Source organism: Urocitellus parryii, chromosome 5 (assembly GCF_045843805.1).
Source record: "Urocitellus parryii isolate mUroPar1 chromosome 5, mUroPar1.hap1, whole genome shotgun sequence".
Classification (NCBI taxonomy): domain Eukaryota; kingdom Metazoa; phylum Chordata; class Mammalia; order Rodentia; family Sciuridae; genus Urocitellus; species Urocitellus parryii.
Window position 1 is genome coordinate 157,691,234 of NC_135535.1, and position 25,542 is coordinate 157,716,775.

The 25,542-nt window shown below is 57.5% G+C and overlaps 1 protein-coding gene across 1 annotated transcript in view; it reads left to right on the forward strand.

The window, feature by feature from the left end:
* Positions 1–25,542, forward strand: part of Col13a1 (collagen type XIII alpha 1 chain) — a 144,327-nt gene that overhangs the window by 58,794 nt on the left and 59,991 nt on the right. Inside the window, exons 4-10 of the mRNA XM_077799106.1 lie at positions 7,220–7,246; positions 9,820–9,855; positions 13,088–13,114; positions 14,994–15,044; positions 22,244–22,279; positions 22,998–23,024; positions 23,776–23,802. Coding sequence (XP_077655232.1) covers positions 7,220–7,246; positions 9,820–9,855; positions 13,088–13,114; positions 14,994–15,044; positions 22,244–22,279; positions 22,998–23,024; positions 23,776–23,802 — 231 coding nt within the window. The remainder of the gene's footprint in view (positions 1–7,219; positions 7,247–9,819; positions 9,856–13,087; positions 13,115–14,993; positions 15,045–22,243; positions 22,280–22,997; positions 23,025–23,775; positions 23,803–25,542) is intronic.

The window sequence follows — 25,542 nt, forward strand, 5'->3', positions numbered from 1 at the left end:
TCATCCCACAGCCACACAAGGCCACTGACCTTCGTGGCTTCTCTTCCCTTATCTGCACAGTGGAGCCTCGATGACGCCCGGGGCGACTCTATCCCTTGATCCCCTCCAAAGTGATGGTCCCGTCAGTAGTCAGGTGACTGAACCTGGCCACATGGCCTGCATGGGAGTCCAACCAGTGAGAAGAAGGCACAGCTAGACTTTGCAAAGCCACTGGCTCCCTGGCCACCTCAGAGCTGCCGGGAGCTGCCCACAGCACCAGATGAAGTATCAGCTTTGAAATCCAGGGGTCCCCACCCCGGACCTGGTTGGTGAGAGCTGGCCAGACCAGGACAGTAGCTGGTTTTCCCAAGGAGGGCCCAACCACTTTCCCGAAGGACCCATGGAATGGTCCATCTTACCCTGGACGGGGGAAACCTCGGAGATGGAGAAAGCTTTCTTTGGGGGCCCTTGAGTCCCTTTCCCTTCCAATGACACAGTGTCAGCACATAGGGACTTTTCTCCTTACCAGGGACTGAACTCAGGGGCCCCCAACCACTGAGCCACATCCCCAGCCCTATTTTCTATTTTATTTAGAGGCAGGGTCTCACTGAGTTGCTTAGCACCTCGCCATTGCTGAGGCTGGCTTTGAACTCGGGATCCTTCTGCCTCAGTCTCCCCAGCCGCTGGGATTACAGGTGTACGTGACTGTACCTGGCAGCTTTTCTCCTTTCTGAAGTCCCTGTAAATGACAGGTAGGGACAATGGTAGCCTGGAAAATTTGGCAAAGCAATTCCTCCCTTGCTTAAGACAAAGGAACCACAGGAGATGAGAGGGTTGAGCCTGGACGGAGGAGCAGAGGGGACATGACGGGCGTCCCAGGGAGAGGTTTGGGAGGATGTGGGTCTGAGGCAACTGTCTTGTGTTTTGAGTGACAGGCGTAGAGAAGGGCACATCGCCGTGGGTTGGGGCGCTCCTCCAGGTACTAGCTGCTTGGCCAGGGGAGCTCCTCACTTTTTCCTTGCCCCACTTTCTTGATCTGCAACCCTGGGGACAATAGAATCTGCTTCGCAATGGAAAACACTCAGCATTGTTCCTGGCACCTAGGGAGGACCTTAGAAGTCCGTGCAGGGCTGATGCTAGGGGTGATAGAGAAACCCTAGAAGTCCCTGGTACAATGGCCATCCCTGGGGTGCTCTCCGGGAACCCGCCCAGCGCCCACTCCTGTGTTAGCTCCCTATGCAGTGGAGATGCTAATGACAGGCAGGGCCCTGGCCAGTGTCACTGGGAACTTCCCCAGAACTTGCTGCGCTCGAGCGCAGGTCACGTCAGGTCTGGCGGGTGCAGAACATCTGCCCTCCATGTGGCTGAACCATCCAGAGATTGCCACAGGCTGCTTCTCAGGCCGGAGACACATCCCCCAGCCGGAGGCATGGACTCCCCAGCTGGGCCGCCCTCTGGCAGACTGTACCCAGGGGGTATTTTTTCAGATTCTGGGTGATATTCCCCTGCCCCTCAGCCTAATCAGTCCCAGATGTGCCCCTCTCCCCGCTCCCGTCCCACGCTGCTGCTGCTGCTGCTGCTGCTGCGTATCCGGGGCTTCCTGGCCCTGTCGCTGCACCTCTTGACATTTTTTTTTTTTGCTTTGTTTTTAATTCAAAATACTTTGTCCGCCTTCACATGACGACTTGATAGAGGCCAACGTGAGAGAGGCTGCTTCCTCTAGCTGGGACCAGGACAGAGAATCTGGCAGACAGAGACAGGGACACTGGCGCTGGGAATCCGAGGAGCAAGGGAAACGCGGGGAGTCTTTATTGGCTGAGCATAAAAGCAGCTCAGGAGCCGCAGCTGAGTGCCTGTGGCCCCGTCTCCAGGGGCTGGGAAGCCAGTGGCGTTCTGTGCCTCACCTCCCCCGAGGCGCCCTGTCTTTTTGTTTTTTTTTTTTCATTTAAAATGGTTTATTTGGACACTTTTCTTAGGGCACCTATGTTCACACATTGTGCTGTAAGTTGACCCATTCTAGAACCTTCTTGGAAGTTGGAATTCAGGCTTTTCCGTTACACATTTTGCTTGCCTCTGGTCACTTGGGAAAAGGCTGTCTGTAGTCACTGAGGGTCCTTATCTTAAGGCACCTTCCATTCTCTACCTTCTTTGCTCTGGGGCCCCCACTCCCTTGGCTGTCTCCTTAAAACACTTGACTGTGATTCTTGCCAATCATGAGACAGGGCTGAGCCGGAGGGAGAGGGAACCCAGGGAGGAGGGGAAGAGAGGCCTGCGTGGACAGCTGGGCTGGGGGCCCAGAGGTGGGCGGCAGGAAAGCAGCAGCGGGCGGCAGACCCAGGAGGGGTCAGGACGCCTGACTCACCACCGCACAGAAATCAGGCCTGCCAGATAGACATCAGGCGGGGATCTGAAGGAGAACGACCGAGAGGCGGCCCCGCCCTGCCCCTTCCTGCTTGTTTTCCACTGCGTGTGGCGAGCTGTCATTCCGGATCTCTTTGGATGTCATTTTGACCTTTCTCAGTGTGTCTTGGTGCCCACATCCCGCGCTGTGGAAAGCAACCTGGACCGTGAGCACAAGCAGGTCCCGGGGAGCCCATGTTGTGGGGTGAGAAACCGAGGCCTGGGGACCACTGTCCCCAGTCCTGCCCTGCAGGACTGAGCCTGGGTCCCAGACCTCGGCGTTTCCCATCCAATCATGAAAACATGGAGATGAGATAAAGGGGGAAAAAATCAGGGTGGCAAAAGTGAGCCAGGAAAATGCCACCTCCCAAGACCAGGTGGAAACGCCTCCCCAGCTCAAGAATTCCTGGAGGGCGACAGACCTCCTGTGGGCAGCGGCACTGACCGGCTTCTCTCTCTGTCTCTCTTTCAGGACCTCCTGTAAGTACTCACTCGGCGGCCAGCTCTCGCACACCTGAAAGTCTGTGTCATCTACCGGTAACAGGGTCTCAGAGGGGACACAGGCGGCTGTCTTCCGGGGGCCTCCTGTGCTTCTGCGAGGCCTTCTAGAAGGTTCCATGGGGATGGAGGCCGCTAGTTCGCTTTCCACACATCTCTGTGCTCCTGTAGGGCTAGACAGTGGCGGCCCCAGGGGCAAACCAGGCCCTAGTTTCATGCCCAAAGTCTGGCTTGGCCCTCTTTAGACCAGCTCCTTTGTCCTTCAAAGAAGCAACTGGAGACCAAAAAGCAGCAGGTACTAGAAAGAAGGAAGAGCCCGCCCTGATCCTTCTGTCCATGAAGAAAGCAGGTCAGGGGCGGCTCCAGGTGGGGGCTGCTCTGGAGCACTCAGCGTCCACGCCCCCCAGCAGGCAGCTCCATTCTGGCCAAGTCACTTGGGGCAGGCAGAGCTGGTGGCCATCTGAATGAGAGCAGTGTCCGCAATCAGCTGGGGAAATGACACATAAGTTAGAGGCACCAAGTGGCTCCTCTTCCCAGGCTCCACTCCCAGGGTGGGCAGGGGATCTGGGTCATTTCCAAAGAACCCGAGAAGAGCCCAAGGAGACCGTCTTCCCGTCTCCCCGAGGTAATAGATCCAGGGAGCGGGAGCACGTGTCCTTTGAGCAACAGCATTTGATATCTCAACAAGAGACTCAGAGGGCGCTGGGGGCGCCGAGGGGGGTTGGAGCTGAAAGGCTTCAGCCCCCGCAGCAGACCTCTCCCAAGGTGACTGAAATCTCCCCGTCACCGTCCATGGCTGGGAGAAATCATTTCCAGAGTTGTTTTCCTCGTGATCTGTACCCGTGAGAGCAGCCTGCCTGATTTTTAATGAGACCGTTATTTATATAATATTTCATCCATGCCCTGAAACGCCCTCAGACCCAGGCTGGGGATCCTGTCTGGTCGGATCCCCTGTCTGGCAGATCCCAGGGAAAGAGGAAAATCAAGTCTTTCCTTGAAAGGAGGAGGGCTGGTTTACCACAGCGTGTTGGGCTGTCAGGCTGCAATTCCGACCATCCATCTTCTAAAATAAACCACCAGATCTCTGGAGGGAACGTCCAGAGATCACCTGCTGGAGCTGGGACGCTGGGCTCCTTGTCCCCCTGCTGGAGCCTCCTCCAGGACCAGCCCACTAGGACTCACCAGGGACATCATCGGAGTCCCTGCCTGGCTGGAGGATCCTTTTCTCAATCGCAATTTAGCATTTTGAGAGTTTGTGCCTGCCTCACCCGGAAGTTGTTCCCAGCCAGAGTGGACACTGCCATTCTGGGGTCTGCAGTGAAGTGGGTCTCTGCTTCAGTCTTGGCCCACCTGTCCGCCAGCCGGGGAGTCAGGTAGCTCCTCCCACCAGAGGCGCCCTGAACCTCTGCCCCAACCACAAGGCAGGAGGAGGAGGGAGCAGGAAGCTGGCCAAGGGGGCGGTCACCTCCTCAACCCTGTTCTCTCCACTTCCTGCAAAAGAAGGACGCTAGTGGCCAGAGGTGAGTGCTGACCGGATGCCTGTCCACTGCCCTCCGGGTGTATCTCAGGGCTGGCTTTGTCCTCCGATGGGAAGACTCAGCTTCCAGTGGACGCCAGGGCTATCCATAACCATGGAGGTTGGGTTGATGTTGCAGCCCCCCCTCCTGCCCAAGGCAGACATTGCTAATCAATGTAGCCAGTTACTCCCCATCCATCTGAGCCAGAGCCCCCGCTGACGTGGGCTGTCCCTGGGTTAGATGGGAAGATGTGCTTAATACTGGGAACTGAAAGCCTGAGTCAGATGCCCATGGGAATGTCAGCTGCCAGGCGAGGTGAGCATGACCCTTGTCACTCACTGCTTGTGAGGTGCTCTCAGGTCGGCATGCGGACTGTGTGGCCCAGTGACTAGGAGCACAGCTCTGGAGCCCACTCTCCAATCCTGTCACTGCCACTCCTTGCTCTGACTTGACAAGTTATTTAATATCTCTGTGCCTTAGTTTCCTCATGTATAAAATGGGAATCGTCATGGTTTCGGACTATTGTGAGGAGTATGTATTCACATGAACATTACATACATGTATATATTTTCTTCCATTTAGAGAATGTTAATTCATTTGGTCCTAGACTCAGAGCTTCCTGAGATGATTCCCTAAAAGGTCTTTAATTTTAAGGAGGAGATTGTTATTCTGTGAATTTTTATTGATTTATTATTTCATTTGTTTCTATCCTCCCTCATTCTGAGGAGGAGGTTTATAAACTAGTCAAGCAAACAGAGAGCAGAGGCAGGAAGACTTGGTTTTGAGCTCCCTGGTGGTCAGAGCAAAGAGGAGGGCAGTTTGGGGGAGACTTGGGGGACAGTGAAGTAGGGATGTGCCTGTGGTTTGGGAAGCACAGCTTTTCCTGGTCCTGGGCCTGACATGGGACCCCCTGTGTGTTCTCATGAGGGTCCCGCCACCTGGATGACCCGGTTGTACCTACCAGGGGCTGTGACGGAAGCATCCATTTGTTCCTCATTAGACCCTCTGCGTGAGGTTGGGACCCCCACAGGCCGGTCCGTTCCCGCCCCACCTCCTGTCCCACTGGGTGGTGTTCGGGGAGGGGCTGGTCAGAAGGGAAGGGCCTGGGCTCCTTGCTGTGGTGTGAGGAGGGGCCCGTGCTGTCTTTCCTGGGGTCTGGACAACTGGAGGCTGGGCCACCAGGTTCGTTCACTCACAAATGACCAGGAGCTCAAGCCTCCTCAGGCCCATTCCCGTAAGAAACAGGGCTCCCCCAGGCCAGGAGCAGGGGGCACAGAGGGATGGGGTGAGTCCTGCCCCTTCACCCAACGTCTCCCCGTCATCGAGAGTCACTGCACCATCGCTAAGGGACAGGGGACAGAACCCTGCTGGTGCCTGCGTTTACCTCTGCAGTTACTCAGGGACACCCGGGCCCACCCCTGTTCTGCCTCAGGTCTCTGGGAAGAGCAGGGTATCTGGAAGGAGAGACACTGTACCCAGGGGAACCCAGGCCAGCGCCATGCCCTCCCCCACCTGTCCCTTTCCCTCCTACCCCAGTGGTAACAGCCTGGTGTCCTCCTGCTTGCTCTCTGCCAGCCCCAACCTCCGCGCACCACACACAAGATCTCATTTAATCCCAAAAGATAGGTAATGAGTGCTCTCCCATTTTCAAGGAAACAGAAACACAAAGAAACCAGTCTGCTTAAGGTCCCTTGCTTGCTTAAGGTCACTCCACCAGGGAGTGGCAGAGCCAAGATTTGAGCTCAGATGGGCTGAGCACCTGCTCCTTACCCATCTGCCTTACGGAGATGCCTCCACCTGTCCTTCACCCCAGAGCGGGGGACCAGCTGCTCATGAGCCCCAGGAGTCTCCCCAATCCTGCAAGGTGCTCCCGGGTACCCCAGGAGGCAGCCAGCAGGACAGCTTCTCAGCCACCCTCTTGGATGCATCGGGGAGTTGGCACCCCATGGTGAACAGACAGGCTTCCTGGGTTTCGGCTGGTTCTTAAACTGCTCCCTCTGCACGTGGCTGTGAAGAGAACCACGGTGATGGATGGTGGGGTTCATGACTGTTCCCTTTTCCAGGGCATTTCCCATCCATTTTGTGGAGTCTTCTCCTGTGCCCACAGTTGTGCCAGGCAGAACTGCTAGGGTTGTGAACCACGTGTTCCAGAAACAGAGCTGTGATCCGTGAACACAGGTGGCCGGAGCCTCTGAGGCCCCCATGTGCCAAGGGCCAGCCCCCCCACCTCCCACCCGACACTGACCTGCCGTGGGATGGGTGGTTGACTCTGGTCAGAGCCGTCACAGGAAGAACCACTGCTTCCCAGGATCCTCTGGGGGTGCTCCCCCTGTACCTCCATGACCATGAGCCATGGGCTGAGAGGTGACAGGTCCTCCAGGAGCTTCCCAGTGGGTGACAGGTGCTCCCCTGCTTGGTGGGCAGGGAAGACCAATCCCCAATGCTCACCCCCACCTCCTCCTGGACCAAGGCCAGCACCCATGCGTGGTGCAGCAGACGTTGCCCCAAGCGAGGCAGAGGGCTGAGAGAGCAGACATGCTCGTGGGACCCACAATCCTAATGGTCCTAAGTCTCGACGAAGGATGTTCTTGTCTCCCTGTTCCCTGTTCCCACCCCTGGGCCTGGGCACACCGGAGCCCCTGGCCACCTGGTTTTCTGAATGTCAGAGCTGAAAGGAAGCCTGCCCACCAAGGCCTCCCTGTTCATAAGAGGACAGCTCGACGCAGGCGACTGCCGGGTGGTGTCGCTGGCCGTAGCAGCGCTGCCTGGTCGCTCTTCCCATTCCCTGATCCACGCCAACCTCACTCTCCACTCCTTTATTTCAGGGCCCCACCGGAAGACCCGGGCTCCCAGTAAGTAACGCATCCTTTGTTTATACCTCTGTGTTGACTTTGCGGGGCTGGCCCAGGACCTCGTGCTCCACCACTGAGCTGAGCCACGCTGCCGACCTGGCCTTGCCCTCTCTCGGCCTGAGGCTGGCCGCGCTGGGCAGCTGGCTCCCCTCCAGTGTCTCTGAGTGAGAGGCCCCTCTGGAGTCTCCTGTCTGCCACTCCCAGCCCCTCCACCTTGGAGCCTGGGTAAAATCTGGAGCCTGCAGCTACTGCTAGGGCTTGGGTGTCCCTCCTGGGGCATCAGGCAGGTGGACCATGGCAGCAGACCCTCCCGATGCTGGAATTCATCTCTACGGAGGGTCCTGTAATGAGGGCTGAGAGGGCTGGCGAGCTCCTGGTGCCCTAGGACCCCTGCTCACTAGTTGACACCAACTACTGTTCCCTCCTTCATCCATGCCTCTGGTAAAAGAGCAAACTCAAAAACTTGGTTTTTCCCCCTGTTTTTATTTCTGAATTCTAGAGAGGTTGTGCCAAGGAATCATGGGGACTTTGAGATAAAAGCAGAAATAATACTAATAGCCACTTCCTACTGAAACGTTAATAGGTGCCCCCTATGCTAATCATTCTTCAGAATTGGCTTGTTCAACAGCTCAGCACAATGGGTATGCTTGTGCCCATTTTAGGGGTGAGGAAATTGAGACTCGGAGAGGTCAAATACATTGTCCACCCACCCACACTTCAGTGGTGGACTGGTTGAGGCGCACATTCTCACATCCCGTTCCATACCGCTGTTCCCTGTGGTCCGTGGTCCTGAGACCCACCTTAAAAGTCGTCTAGTCATGGCTATGGAGTCAGGCCTGCATGGGGGAGAGGAGTCCTGGGAACCGACACTGCGGGCCCTTGGCTGGGGCGGGGCTCAGGCAAGATGCTGTAGCCGGCCAGAGAGCTGAGGTGGGGCACGGAGGGGGACGTGGGACAGCTCTGCCCTGTCCCTCTGCCACATCCACTGGGTTCCACACTGTTCTGTGGGTCCCTCCTACTCCCCCTTTAGACATAAATTAGACTTTGGCCGTTTGACTAATCCAACAGCTTCTAGAATCCATGCCCAGCACTGGCTTTCTTAATGAAATGCATGTGGAAGAATGTTTAGCCTTGAAAACAGAAATTCTCCCTGTAAGGAAGAGCCACGGAGCCTCGGAGGACGGTGAATCGGTCCTGTGAAATCCAAGGAGGGGAAAAATCAGATGACCGAGGAGAGCGTGGGCAGGCTTTTTTTTTTCTTACAACATCCACCTTTAAAAAGCATTTAGGGGCGATCCACTCAGAGCAGGGCCTGCTGCACAGCTCCCCGGCTCTGGCCCTTCCATGCCGGCCCCAACCTGAGCGTTTTATGGCCAGGACTGCAAAGAACATTAGTTTAAAAAAAAGAATCCAAAACACACATCCTGAAAGATCATCCAAAGCCCCAAAGCAAGTGGACCATGGGGATGTCACAGCCAACTGCCAGCTCTGGCCTGGCCACCTCAGCAGGACGAGCAGATCTCACATCCATGGGTCAAGCCCTGTTAGTGCTACCACGTGAAGGGAGCTGGGAGTGACCCACGTGAAGATTTGCTGATGCTGGCGCCTCTGTGGAAAGGAAAAGGCGTGAAGCACAACCCCTTGCCCACGGCCGTGCTGGGCTGAACACTAGCAGATGCGATTTGTCCAGCACTGACCAAGTGCCAGGCATCAGGCGGAAGCTTCCCAGAGATGTCGCTTCTAGGATCCTCCCAGCAACCCACCAGAAACAGACTCTTGTAATCTCCATTCAACCCACTGATGCCAAGGGAGGTTAAGGAAACAGTCGGTGCTCATGACTTGCACTGCTACCTCGGCATTCTTGAGCAAATGTAGAACACCGCTGGTCTTGACGACATCCTGTCATCAGGAGCCTAATTCCACCACTGACTGCCATTCTCTAGTGTGTCTCACGTATGCCTTGGGATGCCAATGGTCTCTGGGGACATTTTGCCTCCTTGGGGTCAGCAGATGCACCGTCACCCCAGAACACACCTGCACATTCCGGAGCACAGTTCTCTCCCGCCCACCGGCCAGATAAACGTGATCCTATTTTCTACACCTCATTACTCCCCATCCTTCCAGGCCCCACCCCGACTTTATGATGTCTGCATGCGCATGATGGCAAAAAAATATTTTCTACCCAAAGAGAGAGAAACAAAACTTAATAAGCAGATTTCCAGAGCAAGAAGATGTAACCCCTGGCTCCGAAGCAAAGCAGCTCCCTCTGCGCATCTGAAGCTCGTGATGCGGCTGAATCCACAGGGCTCACGTCTGTCCTGCCTGTGCTGGAGGTGGCCGTGGGGAGGCAGGGGGAGGACTCCACCCATGGGCAGAGGGACTGGGAGGAGTGGCGGAGCATGGCGCTGCTCCTCACTCTGGCTCACAGACCTAGGAAAGTGGTTCACCGTCTGGGTCACGGGAGCTGCCCGTGCCATCCAGGCAGGCTGTACCCCAAACCAGGTGCACAGATAGCCTGTGGGTCACCCTGGCGGGTCCCAGCCCCAACTGATTATTTATGCCTCCTTCATTAGGGGGACAAAGGTGCCATTGGGATGCCTGGACGTGTGGTGAGTTGGCCCATTTGAACCTGCTCGGGGGGGGGCCATTGCTTGCTTCTCCATGCTGGCCTGTCCTCCAAACCATGGCAAGATGCTGCCCACCCCAAGCCCAGAGAAAGGGGCACCTTCAGGGAGGGACAGGGAAAGAGAAGGGAAGAAATTGTATTCCAGTCTTCAGACCTCAAAATAGGGTTTTGCAGAAGTTCACCTCATCCACAGTCTCTGTGGTCAACCGTGGTCCAAAAATATTGCTCTGCATAATAAGGTATTTTGAAGCCAGGCCTGATGGCATAGGCCTGTCATCCCAACAACTTGGCAGGCTGAGGCAGGAGAATTGCAAGTTTGAGACTGGCCTGGGTGACTCAGTGAGACCTTGTCTCAAAATAAAAGAAATAAAAAGGGCTGGGCGTAGTGGCGCACGCCTGTGATCCCAGCAGCTCGGGAGGCTGAGGCAGGGGGATCACAAATTTAAAGCCAGCCTCAGCAAAAGTGAGGTACTGAGCAACACAGTGAGACCCTGTCCCTAAATAAAATACAAAATAGGGCTGGAGATGTGGCTCAGTGGTAATGCCCCCGAGTTCAATCCCCAGTACCCACAAAAAAACAAAAATATTAAAAAATAAAAAGGACTGGAGAATGTAGCTCAGTGGTAAAGCACCTCTGGGTTCAATTCTCAGTATTAAAATAATAAGAAGAAGAATATATTTTGAGAGACCACATTTACATAACTTTAAAAAATATATTGCTGTAATTTTTCTATTTTATTCTATTTATTGTTAATATTTTACTGTGCCTAATTCATAAGTTAAACTTTATCATAGGTATGTATATGTATGTATGTATTTTTTTAAAAAACTGTATATACAGGACCCGTTACAATCTAATGTTTCCAGTGTCCACTGGGGGTCTTGGAATATGTCCCCTTTGGATAAGCTGAGCCCCACAAAAAGCTGACACAGCAAGAGAAAAAAATCCAAGAAATTTGCACCAACAAAGCTCTTTGCAGATCACCTCCTGGGTGATGGGGTGAGGCCGAGCCTCTGCATTGGGAGGCCTCGAGGCTGGCAGCTCCCCGTCAGCTGTTCCTGCCACCACCCCCCCCCCATAGGCCCACAGTGTCCAGAGGGGTCTTGTGGACCTGGAGACTCAAAGACAGGGAAGCCAAGGCCTGCTGCCAGGCGGTGCCTCCAGGTCCTCACCAGGGCGTGAAAATACTTAGTGTCTCCCGCTGAGAAATGAAGACAGAAAAGGAGATGAAAATGGATAAAAGGGAGAGTGTTGTCCAGAAATGGAAAGGCTGGCACCAGGCCCCGAGGTCCTGGCACCAGGGTTTTTTCCTGGCAGCCTCACCATGCTGGTCTCCAGGGGGCCAGCAAGGCTGCAGCCCGAGGAGGCAGTGGCCACACACCAGCCTCACCGCCACACGGCCTGGTCCAGGACATGGCCAAGGTCGCGCCCCCCTGATCCCTGACTTCCCCCAGCCCTGGCCTCCACCTCCAGCCTGGCTCCCCGGGCACCTCCCCTCCCCCACCATCCCCCTCCCCCCCATGCCGTTCCTGGCTTGGCCTCTGAACCTCACCTCCTGGGCTGGGATGGCCTGGGGCATGGCTGTGGCATCCTGGTGTGGATTTGCATGCCTGGTGTGAGCATGGGAGACGGCCCAGCTAGCCCCTGCCAGCGCTGACTCCATGCTGGGCCCTGTGCCAGGGCTTCACACGCATTATGAGCTCACTCAGTCCTTCCTCACGAGAACTGCAGGAGGTAGCCATCACTTCCAACCCCGTTTTTCAGACGAGAAAACTGAGGCCTAGAAGTACAATGTCTTTCTCAAGGTCACACAGTCAGGAAGTGGCCGAGCAGGGACTTGAACCCGGACAACCAGACTCCAAATTTGTGCTCCTGACCCTGGCAATGCACCCACCGTACCACAGCTCTCCAGAGGGTCTGGTCCTGGGGCCGAAGCCCCCAAGGCCTGAGACATTCCAGAGACAAGTGTTCTGTACCACAAAGCTTTGAGTTCCCCAGGGCCCCCCAAGCCTGTCTGTCAAGGAATGGGCATTGGTAGCCCTGGGCCCCCTAGAAGCTCTCCCACTTAGTCCACACCAGAACACCCAAGCAGCCCCTGGGCCCTGAACAGAGCAGGGAACAGTACCCTGCATCCTCTCCTGGGCTTGCTGGGTAGGGGCTCTCCCTGCGGGCAGGGGCTGGCCTGGAGAGGAGGCTGCAAAACACAAAGTGGCACCCCCTGCCTCCTGCCCCCACCCTTCCTGCCCTCCTCCTTGGGCCCTGTTGCCATCTGCCCACCCTCCCCCCAGGAAGTGCCCCTCTGAGTCTATCTTGACCCACAGCAGTGGGGAGAGGTGGGGAGCCACAGGAGGTCTCCCACTTCCTTCTGGCCAAGGCTACTTTCAAGACACTTTGGGGCTTCACACTGCCTGTGCTATTTTAAATGTGGCAATGGGCCCATTTGGCTGCCCGCTAGGGGTCCTGGCAGGAGCCTCCTGATAAGAACAGCTTGTGAAATTCCTGGGTCATTACCATGTGTCACCAGAGGGGGCACCATTGGCTCACTGGGAGGAGGGTGGATGGGACTAGCCATCCACCGGGCACCACGTTCCAGGGGACCCTTGGCCCACCACCCAGCTTTCTCTGCATGCTGACCTGCCCTCCAGGTGTGCAGACATGTGCATCCACCCATGTCCCTCTGCCTCCCCCCACACCTGGCCTGGGCAACCCTAACGGCTCTGGGCTTGTCTAGCCTGGCAGAGCTTTGTACTTGGTCCCCAGCGGGGCCTTCAAAGCTCCTAGAGTCCACCACAGCCTCACCTCCCCCTCCCATGGACTTAGCCAGCTGGGTCATGGCTTCTTGGACACACCTACTGACCTACATGGGTCTTGAGTTCTCTCTCTCATGCGCACAAGCGCGCACACACGCACAGACACTCATGCACATCCCTGGAGAGGGCCTCCTGAAGCCCCAGCCACTGTTCCCGGGTGGTTGGAGCAGCCGGCCAGGCCTGGAGCAGGGCTAGGCCGAGCTTCCACATGCGTTGCTTCTTGGCCGGGGGATCTGTCGCGTGTCAGCGTCTGTGTTTTGCTGTTTTCTATTTCACGGTGATTTCCTCCATTTGCTTGCTGTGCTGTGGACATGCATTCTTGGTCGGTGCCTGTCTCTCACCCTCTGGCTTTTTCTCTCCCTCCCCCTCTTCCCTGCATCCTGTGTCACCTGTGGCTGTCCCAGGGAGTGAAGGGCCAACCGGGCGAGAAGGTGAGTCCACACTTTCCCCGTCCGCCCCACCCACCCTTCTGGTTCCAGCAAGACTCTTGGTGGCCGGGAAGGAGTCCCCCGCAGCACCCCCATCCCAGCCTCCCCTGCCACGCCCAGGCGGGCAGAGCGTGCGACAGGCCTGTCCCAACTGCCAGCTTCCTGACAGCTTCCACACCCTCAAGCCTGAGCCTTGGGGTTCCTGGGCCGCCCCCCAGCCCTCCTGGAGGAGTGGGTCTCCCCTGCCCTGCCTTCGTGACTTCATGGGGCCTCATAGCTCTGGGTCATTACCATGCCAGGCTGTCACTCTTCCCCTAGGCAAGGAGGCCAGCTCATTGCTGTTGAGTGGCTGGAAATGCCCAGGGGGCCCCAGAACCTAGAGAGGAGCCCCTGGGAAGCCAGAGCCCAGCAGCCCGGCCCTGGTGAGCTCTTGAGAGACTTCAGAACACAAGCTATCGAAGCAGCTCACGTGACAGGAGGACACTGAAGCCCAGAGAAGGGCGGGGACTGCCCAAGGTCCCACAGCAATAGTGAGGAGCAGGATCTAGAAGCCAAACCTCCGGGCGCCTAGCTCAGCACTCCCAGGATGGCACAGGAAGTATTTCCCCAGCAGAGTCTCCCAAAATAACAACAATGGCAATGATAAATAACAGCAGCATCGCGTATGCAGCATGAGTCCCGTCAGGCCCTGTTTTAAGTATGTCTGTCACTGACGTAACCCTTCCAGGGAAGTTTCATATTCCTGTGTTCCTGGGGACAGGGAGGCAAAGTCACACACCCAAATCACCCAGCTGGAAGGTGTCAGAGCTGGAGAGGAACCCAGCATGCCCGTCCCCAGGCCGTGCAGTCCTCCAAAGGCAGGAGACTGTTGGTCACACCCCGGCCGGGGGTGGAACCCCCAGGAGAAAGGCCCAGGCCCGGATGTGCTGAGCACCCTGCAGCATCAGGCTGTGATGTTTTCACCTGCACCCAGTGGGACGGTGCTGTCACTCCTGCTGCAAACCAGCTCACCCCAGGTCACCCAGCTGGGATCAGGAGCAGAGCAGGCCTTCAAACCCAAGCACCCTGGCTTTTACCACTGCTCCACTACGTCCTGTAAAACTCACAGTGTCATTGTCATGGCAAAAACACCGGCGAATCTGAAGTCATCCTCACTGTGCGGGAGACGAGACATTGGACAAAAAGCATTTCTGCCCCTCCCTGAAGGGCTGCCCGTGCCCTCAACGTCGCCCCTCACGCTCAGCCACCCCTGTCAGCGCTTGGCGCTCCTAACCCAGCACCCTCCATCCTGCAGAGCTAAAGGTTGTGCTCCAGCCTTCAAGCCCCAGGGTGGCCTCCAACCAGACCTAGAAACTCCAGGCCACCTCCACCTGTCAGTCCCAGGCTGTGGGCCCACACTGTGTGTCTGTGTCCCCATCCCCCGTCCCACAAACCCACGCTGAGGGACCGTCTCCGTCCACCAGTTGCAAGGTCTGCAGCCAGACAGGTGTTTGGGGACGGACAGGGAGGAAGACCTGGGGGCTCAGGAACATGGTAAAGCCTGGGGGCCTGGACAGCCTTAGCTGAGCCTGCCCCTTCCCTGTCACTGCCTGTCCCCTCCCTCTGTCCCCCACACCTCACGTTCTTGCCCACATGGCTTTTCTGCTGCTTCCTGCTGCTCTTCTCAACTCATCCGGGACATTCCATTCACCTGTTTTGTGCTCCCCAATTCCCTGTCCTCTACACTCTGGCCTCCCCCACCCATTCCCTTGTCCTCCACACCCTGGCCTCCTTCTGGCCCGTGGGGTCCCCCCAGCCCCACCTGCCAGCACCCCCTTTAGTCTCCTCTGCCCTCTCCTCTGCCCCCGCCCCACGCTCCCTCTCCCCTCCTCCTTCCCCACAGGGTGCCCCTGGAGACTCCGGGATGTCCATCATCGGTCCCCGCGGCCCCCCCGTAAGTTGTCGCTCTTTGGGGGGCATGGAGGGTGGGGAGGGTTGTGGAAAGGGCTTGGAGGGGGGCCAGGGGAAGGCGAGGCTTGGCCGTGTCCCTGGGCGCGTCAACCACATGTGATGCGGTCAGTCCTGCCGGCCACAGAACTGCTGTTGATGTTAAAGAAAGTGACCTCACTAAATGTCCCTCAATGACAGCCTTGGAGAGGGCTGGGAGGCCGGGCCTTTAGCCACGAGCCCCGGCAGCTGTGAGGCGGCCCCTCTGTTTACAAGCAGAAGGAAAAGTGCGGCTCCCTGGGTGGGTGCGCCAGCCTCCCGGGAACAAGACTGCTGTGTTTCCAAAAGCCAAGTTCAAGGTCGTGGACCAGCTCGCGCTCCTGGTCTTGGAGGGCCCTCGCCCACCACTCGCCCTCCAAGGCGCCTTTCCCCAGCAGCGCTGGCTCCTGCAAGTCCCCTAGCCGTGACTCTGCAGAGCTGGGGAAAACCAGTGTGGCTTCCCTGAGACGTGCTTCCCTGGGGACTGTGACAGGCACGTGGGCGACGGAGCCGGCGGATAGTGTTCCCAGAGCACCCACCCACGGGGCTGCGAGAAAAACACCAACTTGTGATGGATGTCGTGGGGTCACGGGTCCCCAGATGTGTTTAGCACCGTCCTCTCAAAAGGGGACAGTGAGGCCCAGGGAAGGGAAGGGGCTTGGGTCCCAGGCTTTCAGGCAGCGGCAGACTCGGGTCACACGCGTTGTCTTCCTGACCTCTTGCGCACAGAGAGGGGGTCAGGAACAACCAACAGAGGGTGAAGCCCTGCCCGCCCTTGGTCCTGCCTTCAACAAAGAGCAGAGCAGGAGCCTCCCACCTGGGGTGGGGGAGAAGGGTCAGGAAACAAGGCGCCAGGTTGCGTCCAAGGTAGGAGCCGCCAGGAGCTTGAAGACCCAGGATGAGACATGCTAAGTGCTGGGGGCTGAGAGGCAGAGCCAGTCAGAGCTGCTGGAGACCCCAGGGGGAAGAGCAGGAGCAGAAGGATGAGCAGGGTCCTGGGCCGGGGCAGCATTTGAATAGACCTGAATGAGGGACTTGTCCTTATCAACAAGCTTTCTTCTGGACTCCGCCTGCACAATAATGGTGAGGACAGACACCAGTCTGTGGCAGTTAGTATCCTGAGACTTCCACACCTATTAACTCACTTAACCCTCCCACGAGAACCTCAAGAGGTAAGAACTGTTTTTACCTCCACTTTACAGATAAGAAAACCAGGGCACAGAGAGGTTGAGTGACTTACATAAAGTCACACGGCTAGACAGTGGCCACACTGGGAGTGATCAGCCAGCCATGTCAGTGTGACTCCTAAGTGAGTGCACTAAACCTGCTATTGTAATGGCCTGGTCAGACGGCCGTGTCACCGTCACTCCTGGCTCACGTGGCTGCTGCTCTGATGTGCCTTCTTATGTCCTGGGAGAGCCACAGTGCAGATGCCCGGAGCCCAGCTGTGTGATAGGAGGGTCACAGAGAAAGACAGTCCCCTGGTTCTGGCATGGAGATGGAGCCTAGGGTGGGCCTGACGGTGGGACAGGGGAATAACACAGAACAGGCCCACCCTGCCTACCTCCTGTGGTGACCACACAGGTTCTGCTGCGTGGCTTAGGTAGATCATCTGATGCCTGTTCAGCAAACCTGACAGCTCTCTTAAAGTCTCTGCCGAGGCTGCCCTTCTGCAGCACGTGCCCTGTGCTGTCTGTAGCTGGGCCCAGCAGGCAGGAGGCCCCTGGGGAATAAACCACCACTGGGGTTGAATCTGTGGTGAGAAGCGCCTTCTGCTAGGATGACAGTGGTGATGTCTGTCTCCTGGGCACCGGCCACACACGGGTTCTCCTTCAGGTCTCTGGCACAGCAGCCCCACCAGCCCAGTTTCCAGAAGGAAGCAGCTCACACTCACCCAGGCGTACCCGCCTGCGAGGGCTGGAGCCAGGGTCTGGCCAGGCCGGCCTCACTCCTACGCTGCGCTTCCCCCAAGTGCCCCTTCTGTCTTGAGGTGCTAATGGACGTACAGGACCTTTACCTTCAGGAGAAACCGTTGTTCCTGTGGGCACCCAAGTTGGCACTGGGAAAGGTTTTCTGGCCCCAGGAGTCCTGGCCAAGCCCAGGGTCCTTCAACTCTGGCCCATGTGGGTGACCGTGACCAGGATGGCTTGGCCACCCTAGCCCAGGGGCCGCCCTCCTAGCTCCTACTGCTGTCCTGGGCTGGGGAGAGCGGGGAAGGGGAGGCAGAGGGTCTGCTGGTCATGAGGACAGAGGTCAAGGGGCAAGTCCCAGGCGGCAGCCGGGAGTGATGGGAACATGTGGCTCTCGGCTCAGCCAGGAAGGGCCCAGAATGGATGCTGCTGATCAGAAGCCGCCCGGCCGCCCTCGGGGCTGCCTGCCTGCTCTCCTGGAGCTTGATAAACAGCTAAGCAAAGGGGGGCCGCCGAGCCCTTCAGGGAAGGGTCATTCTCGTTCCAGTCAGGCAAGTGGCCGGGACAGCACCTGGGCAGGTGGCTCCGAGAGCCCGTGACCATGGGGCCGGACCCTGAGCTGCCGGGCAGGTCATCTGCAAGTTAGGGGACACCCCATCTCACAGGGCTCCTGAGCCCCGCAGCTGCTCTTCAGAGGCCAAGGGGAACCTGAACTTCTCTTGTCCACAGGGAGCTGCCCCACGCCCCCGAGCTGAGCTGCTCTGTTAGGATCTAGGTGCCAGGGGGACAATGGGACGTGCCCCTCCAGGCCCTCAGTGCTGTGAGAGCCCAGCGGTTCCAACAAGCAGTGCTAAGGGAATGGTCAGGGAACAGGGGGCACATGGAGGGGGCCCTGGGCCTGGGCTGGGGGGACAAGGAAGGCTTCTGGAAGGACAGGGAACCCACCTGTCTCCAGGACTTCGCAGGCTGCCCAGGTGGGGAGCGGGGGAGGGTGCCGAGCCTCGACCTGGAGAAGCACCCGGAGCCTGAGGAGAGAGAAGGCCTTCGGGGGACACCCCAGGGGGGAGGCCAGCAGGGCCTGGTCACAAGGAGCCCCACATAACGTTCAGGAGCGAGAGCTGTGTCCCCAGGGTGGTGGGGAGCCCTCGGCTTGGGGGACGCCGACTAGGGACACGATCCCACGTGCAGTTCCAGGCCCTCCCTGCTCCTCCCTGCTCCTCCCTGCTCCGGAGGGAGCTGTTCAGAGGCTGCGTCTGGGGACTGGAAGGCGCCACAGTCACCAACGCCTGGCCTGGAGCCGAGCCAGTGGCCCTGGAGGGGTGGACCAAAGGGACATTTCAGAGGTGGACTTGAGGAGTGTTGTGATGGTCAAGGAGACTTGAGGGGAAGCAGGCACCTGGGGGCTCACGCTGCTGACCTGAGAGGCAGCATCCGGCCATGTGCTTCCTTCCCAGGAGCAGGACTTGCCAGGGGGATGAGTCTGGGGTGTCCTCAGGAGGCTGGGGAGGGGCACCGGGCACTGGCTGCAGGAGGCTCGGGGTGCAGGGTGCTGTGCCAGAGCCCCTCCTCCATCTGTGGACCTCCTGCCAGTGGGGTTTGGCGACCTCCCATTGATAGCTCAAATTGGCCACCGTGGGAGAGTCTGTCCACAGGCTTCGGCAAAGGCCAGGCAAGCAGGGTGCTCCTCTCCCGCCCACCAGCCCCATCGGGGATCCATGGTTCCCAGGCTCCACGAGGTGGTCGCTTGGCTCCGACTTGGAGGCAAGCCCCAAGCAGATACAGGACTGAGCCTCTTTGGGACATCAAATAGGAGAGGAAGGGGACTCCCCAGTAGGCTCTTGCCAGACAGAACTTTCCATCTGGGTTGCTTTGCCCCACACAAGTTGCAGGTGGGAGAAAGACCAGGAGCATTAGCAGAGGGGTCCGCCTTCAGCAGGCGAGGGAGGCCCCCTGAACTCCCTTTCTGCCCCAGCCTTGAATCAGGGGGGAGATGGCAGAGACCTGGGGAAAGCCGCTGTCCCTCCTCCTGGTGTGGAAGGAGATGACGCTAATGCACAGACTCCTCTGCCAGCAAATCTGTCATCCACCATTTAATGCACTCCTCGTCCCTGTGAACTTTTTATGGGGTGGGACGTCCAGTAAAATATTGAGATTCGTTCAGAAAAAAGTTAGCTTGTAAGAATGTCAGGAACCCTCTGGGAAGTGGGGAGAGGGGTCGGGAGGAGATATCAACATATACCATAAAAGCAGAGCGATCCCAGTGAGCAATGGAGAGGACAGGAGGGCGAGCCCAGAAGGCGGACACGGGCAGGGATTTGGTACCTGAGAGGCTTGGTTTCAGAGCAGGGAGAGAAGGAAGGTGTGCAGGAAACGGTCTGGGGCCGCTGGCAGTCCGCTCGGGGAAAAAGTGAACTGAAAAAGTTTTGCTTAGCTGAATCCCTGTCCCACTCATTATATCAGGACAGATTCCCAATGAATAAGATATTTAGGTGTAAACGTAAACCACAGAATGAGAGGACAAAGCATGAGTGAATGTCTTATAGATCTGAAGTGGGGGAGACCCTTTCAAAACATGGCATTAAACCCAGAGTCAGGCTGAGGCTATGGCTCAGTGGCAGAGCGCTTGCCTAGCATGTGTGAGGCCCTGGGTTTGATCCTCAGCACCACGTAAAATTAAATAAAATACAGGCATTCTGTCCACCTACAACTACCAAAAAAAAAAAAAAAAATTTAAACCCCGAAGCCACAAGTAAACATTCATGTTTTGGGTTATGGAGAAAAATATGCCATAAGCAAAGTCCAACACAAAAGCAAGTTAGAAAGTATTTTCAACACATCTGACGACTAAAGAGTTAACATTCTTATGGGTATGGTGGCACACAACTGTGATCCCAGTGGCTGGGGAGGCTGAGGCAAGAGAATCTCAAATTCAAGGCCAGCCTCAGTAACTTAGCAAGGCCCTAAGCAACTTGGTGAGACTCTGTCTCAAAACTACAGAAGTGCTGGGGATGCGGCTCAGTGGTTAAGCACCGCTGGGTTCAATCCCCAGTACAGAAAAAAAAAAAAAAAGTTAATATTCTTGATAAAGAGCTTTGACAAAGAGTAAAAGGTAAACCACCCAGTAAAAAAAAAAAAAAACTATTAAAACCTGGTGCTGTGGTTTGTACCTGTCATCCCAGCTACTCAAGAGGCTGAGGCAGGAGGACAGCTTAAACCCAGGAGTTCAAGGCCAGCCTGGGCAACTTAGTGAGACCCTGTCTCAAAATTAAAGAAAAAAAAAAAAAGAGCGGGGGATCTCAGGGTGTGGCTCAATATAGGGAGATGGATCAACATATGCAAAGCACTGGGTTCAGTCCCCGGTACCCCCCCAAAAAAATTGAAATGAATGTCTCCGTTTAGCATATAATTGAGAAGATATAAATTAAAATTCAGTTCCAAGTCTCCCTAAGTGCCTTTCCCAGGCCCAACATCTCCGGGAAGTGGAGTCCCAGTTTCCATTTGGTCGAAGACAGCATTCCTACCCAAATCCCTGGAAAAGGCCTGGTCAGCCCTGGCCCTGGCCCTGGGCTGGAGAGCTCCGTCCTGCTACCAGGGCCGGCTCTGTCATTAGTAAACCGTGTGATTATCCCGACCACGTAAACATCAGCCAGAAGGAGCCTTGAAGAGGTTTCTTGGAAGCGCCTCCCCCTGACCTTTCCTGGGGCCTCTCCCACATGGGGAATGGTTTACACTGCGAGGCTTCGGGATGGCATGGCTGGGTTTCCGGGGTTTCTCCCTGGGGCTATTCTTAGCATCATTGATCTTCGAGAGGAGAGAAGCCCAGGGCCCTTCTGACACACAAGTGGCATCTCCTCCCCCTTGTCCTCCGGGTGCCTGCCACAAGTCCACCCTGAGCCCCAGCTGGCTCTGGGCTGGACCCTCACGCCCACCCTGACGTGGCGGGGTCCCCATCCCACCCAGCCAGGTGGCCTCCGTGTTCCCGGAGCAGAGGTCTCTGGACCCTCTGGAGGATCCAGGCAGCTGGGGGACAGTTCAGGGTCACAGCAGAGGAATCCAGAGAGGTCTCCCTCTGGGTTGATTCTGGAACCACCTGACTAGGACTGACCTCCCCTGAAACCAAGGCACGCTGTGCTCCAAGGCAACCTTGCTTGATTCTGACACCTTCTCTGTTCAAGTCGATTCCACCAACATCGGTCGTCACAGCTACCATTTTGATTTCCAAACATCCTGGAATGTCTTTCGGTGGCTCTGAGGTCCTACTGTCATCTCCGTTCTACAGACAGGCAACTAAGGCTCAGAGAGGTCGGACGCTTGCTCAGAGTCCCACAGCGGTGGTGGGTGGGGCAGGGTTAGAACTCCGTCTCCCACACTTCAAAGCCCATTCCTGCGAAGGACTGTGACCATCGAAGCCAAGGGCAACCCCAAGCGGAGAGCGGGACATGTGTGTTCTGGGAAAGGCAAGTGAGCGGGCTGCCTGGGGCAGGAGAGGAGACTGACACGGTCCATCTGGCAGAGAGCGAGGACCACCTGGAACGAGGAGGCGGAGCCCTGGTGGCTCTTGAGAAGGGACGGGAGGGGATTCCCGTTGTTTAGCTCTGGTGATCGTCAACCTTCTGGTGGCCTCCAGCCCAGCGTCCTCAGAGCCTCGTGCTGCTTCTGTCCTGCATCTTGACCACAGACCGCTGGGCTCTGACCACTGAGCAGGACTGCCCTCTGGGCCCACTCTGCACTCCCAGGGAAACGGGCAGGGATTTCCAGGAGGGCCATCCCGGGGATGCTGGGAGAAGCCCGCAGGCCAGGGTGAGCGGAGAGCCAGCAGCTGACCTGTTCTAGCTGAGACACACAGCCCAGAGGTCAGGGCATCTGCTGAGACTCAAGCCATCCCCGATAAGTGGCCAGGAGCCAGGGCTGTCCATGCAGAGCAGGCGGAGGAGGCGTCTGATCTGGGAGCTGAGGGGACCACCGACCGAGTCCCTGCTATCTTGCTGGCCCATCCCACCGCAGTGAGGAGCGGTCCAGGGGCCCCCTCCGGGAAGCAGGCCCAGGCTGCAGGCCCTCGTCTTCCTCTCCCCGTCCCTATCCTTCATGGGTTTCCTAGGAAGATCCATCTCCCTTGTTCTCTGCCCTGTCCTCCCTGCAGCTGACCCATGTGGTGACTGTGTCCCACACGGGCACCGAGGGATGGGCACCCGCTGAGCCGGGGGAGCCGGCCTGCCCTCCCCTGCTGGCCCCCCCTCATGTGTCCTGTTCTTTCCAGGGCCAGCCAGGCACGCGAGGCTTTCCTGGATTCCCGGTGAGTGACGGGGCTGAGGGGCCGGCGGGGCGAGGGCTCTGGCTGGGTTAAACCCGTCCACTGAGGTCGCCCGACGCTGCCCTTTCCCTTCCAGACCCTGGCCATTAGGACCCGCCTCGGCTGCCTTTCCCAGACACTGGCCGGGGGAGTAGCTCGGAGTTTGGCTCCTAGTGGGAAAAGGGACAGGAACGTAGATACCTACGCAAATAAAGGGGCGGTAGGGCAGGGAGGGAAGTCGCAAGCTGGAAACCCCAGCAGGACCCTGGACCTGGACAGGGAAGCACCCTGACAGGAGGCCCACCAGGGTGGCCCTGTGGTGCCCTTGACTGCTGCCCAGGGGGCCCGAGGCAGGTTTTGAGAGGCAGGACCAGGGAGCAGCAAGTGCCCTTTTCCTGGGGCTCTCTGCTGAGCCACGCCTGGTGTCCACTCTCTACTTGGGGTAAGAAGTCTTGGGTATCAGTGACAAAGTCACCCATTGAATCCCACTGGCAGGCAGCACCCATTCCCTTTGGGGAAAGTGCTGTTCTTCTTGTTCCCCTCTTAGGATGGGACAGGAGGCCTGGGCTTACTGACGGTCACAGAACCAGCAAGGGGTCAGCAGGGCTGGGCCTGCGACTCGACAGGAGCAGAGGCTTCATGCCCACCCGTTGCGCCGGGCTGGCCCCTGGCAGGAGGCCTGGGGTGCTCCGTCATTACAACTGTCTTTTTCTGCTTTCAGGGTCCCATTGGGCTGGACGGCAAGCCGGTAAGTGGGCCCGCTCAGGCTGGGGCTTCCTCCCCGCCCACGGGGGTCCAGCTCACTAACCCTGGGTCTCGGTCCCCCTGCCAGACCCTGACTCTTCGGAAATTACTGGCTGGAAGTGGGGCTGGTGGAGGGGGAGGAGGGGCTATTCCAATGAGCACCCCCACCCAGTGGCTTCCCCAGAGCACAGGCCCTGTGGCCACGGTGGCCACGCCCAGAATGTGGGGACTCGGGGGTGCCTGGAAGGGGCCTGAGCGAGGCAAGAGGCAGCAGGATGGAGGAGTGGACAGGTCCACAGTCTAATCCTGAAAGGCCGGCCACCATCAGGCCCTGGCCCCGGCCCCCGCACCAGCAAGGAGCTCACGCAGAATTGCAGTCTCCCTCCCCAGCCAAGGCCCCCCAACTTAGGATGGGAATCCGGCCACTCGCCCTGTAGGCCAGCAAGCACGTGCAGCCTGGAGACCCCAGTGGTCATGTCTACTCACCCCCAGGACCAGACACCCCACAGCCAGAGACCAGCCCCACCCCTGCCCCCCTGAAGAGCAGGCAGTTGCTAGTAAGGCCCAGAGAAGTCCAGGTGGGAATGACCTTGCTGGTGGACTGGGTGGCCCCGCCAGCGATGGAGTGACCAGATGAGACAGGAAAGAAGCCGGCAACGTGTTGAGGATGGGCAGCCGCCTGGGGGAGTGGGGATGGGGAGGCGTCTACGTGGCAAACGGTGTAGCTGCCACTCACTCCTCCCTTCTCCTTCCAGGGCCATCCCGGACCAAAAGGGGACACGGTAAGACCCCAGCTCTCTTGCCTTCTGGGATGGGTTGGAGGGTCAGCCTGGGCTCACTGCCCAGAAAAGGGACTGTGCTAGTGGCTGCCCCTCACAGGTGACCCAGCCGTGCACACCCAAGGCCCTGATCCTCATGGGGTGCTGGGGGGCAGGCAGGCGAGGGCTCTGCCACACAAAACAAGAGCCACCCAGGGGGCGGCAGGGGGCAGGGCAGTCAGTACCTCATTCCACATTCCCCAGCTGCACCCATGGCTCTTGAAGACAAGCCGACATGGGCACCCCCATGGCAGCTCTCCTTGGAGTGGCCAGGGACATTTGTACTTAGCCTGTTTCCCCTCTCCCACTGTGGACATTTGTACTTAGCCTGATTCCCCTATCCCACTGCAGGCATCTGTACTTAGCCTGAATCCCCTCTCTTATTGCAGACATTTGTACTTAGCCTGATTCCCCTCTCCCACTGCAGACATTTGTACTTAGCCTGATTCCCCTCTCCCACTGCAGGCATTTGTACTTAGCCTGATTCCCCTCTCCTACTGCAGACATTTGTACTTAGCCTGATTCCCCTCTCCCACTGCAGACATTTGTACTTAGCCTGATTCCCCTCTCCCACTGCAGACATTTGTACTTAGCCTGATTCCCCTCTCCTACTGCAGACATTTGTATTTAGCCTGATTCCCCTCTCCCACTGCAGACATTTGTACTTAGCCTGATTCCCCTCTCCCACTGCAGGGATTTGTATTTAGCCTGAATTCCCTTTCCCTGTGCAGGCATCTGAACTTACCCTGATTCCCCTCTCCCACTTCAGGAAAATTAAGGCACAGAGTGATTAAATGTGTTGCCCGAGGTCACACAGCTTTAAATACCAGAGCTAAGATTCAGACTCATGTCATGGGATCCTACCCAGGTGCCTTCCTTGTCCATTAAGGGTCAGAGCTGACTTGGGAGAAAGGGCAGGGCCCTCCCCTGCCCCTGAGCCAGGCCAGTATGACAGACCCCTGGCCTGCGCCATCATCACCCATAGACCCACAGGGCACAGAGCCATTAGACCCCACCCATTAACTGGCCACTGATGTCTCGCAGGATTGTCTCCACCTTGTCACCCGACCATCTCCAGTTTGCTCCCTCGGGGGACAGCTTCCCCCGCTGGGCACCCCACATTGGGCACGGGGCGCACGTAATCTATATTCTCACAAAGGAGGTCACCTCTGCCCCACCCACCTCACCAGAGCCCCGAGAACCTCAGGTCAGGTGTGGAGGGGTGTCTTGTGCAGTCCTGCAAGGGGGGTGTGGATGGCGTCTGAGTCCCAGGCCCAGGAGCCACACGGGCTGTGCGCAGAGCATAGACCCTAAACCCAAGCTGATGACCCCATCTGGCCACAGGGCTGTCACAGCTGAGCCGCGTTAACGTGCCCCGGTGCCAAGCACTGCACCTGGCACCTAGGAAGCCCAAGCGCCTGGGCCTTTGTTCTGGATGCTAGTGAAGGACTGGTGGCCCAGGGCAGAGCATAGCACCGTGGTTGTGTCTGTGGCTGGCGAGAGCTGATGGGTACCACGTGCTGTTGGATTTAATATATTTAAGAGAAGCTTGAAATTCAGGGTTCTTTTTCAGGGTGGGGATGGTTCCTGGGGATTGAACTCAGGGCACTCGACCACTGAGCCACATCCTCAGCCCTGTTTTGTACTTCAAAAGAGACAGGGTCTCACTGAGTTGCTTAGGGCAAAGTTTCTGAGGCTGGCGTT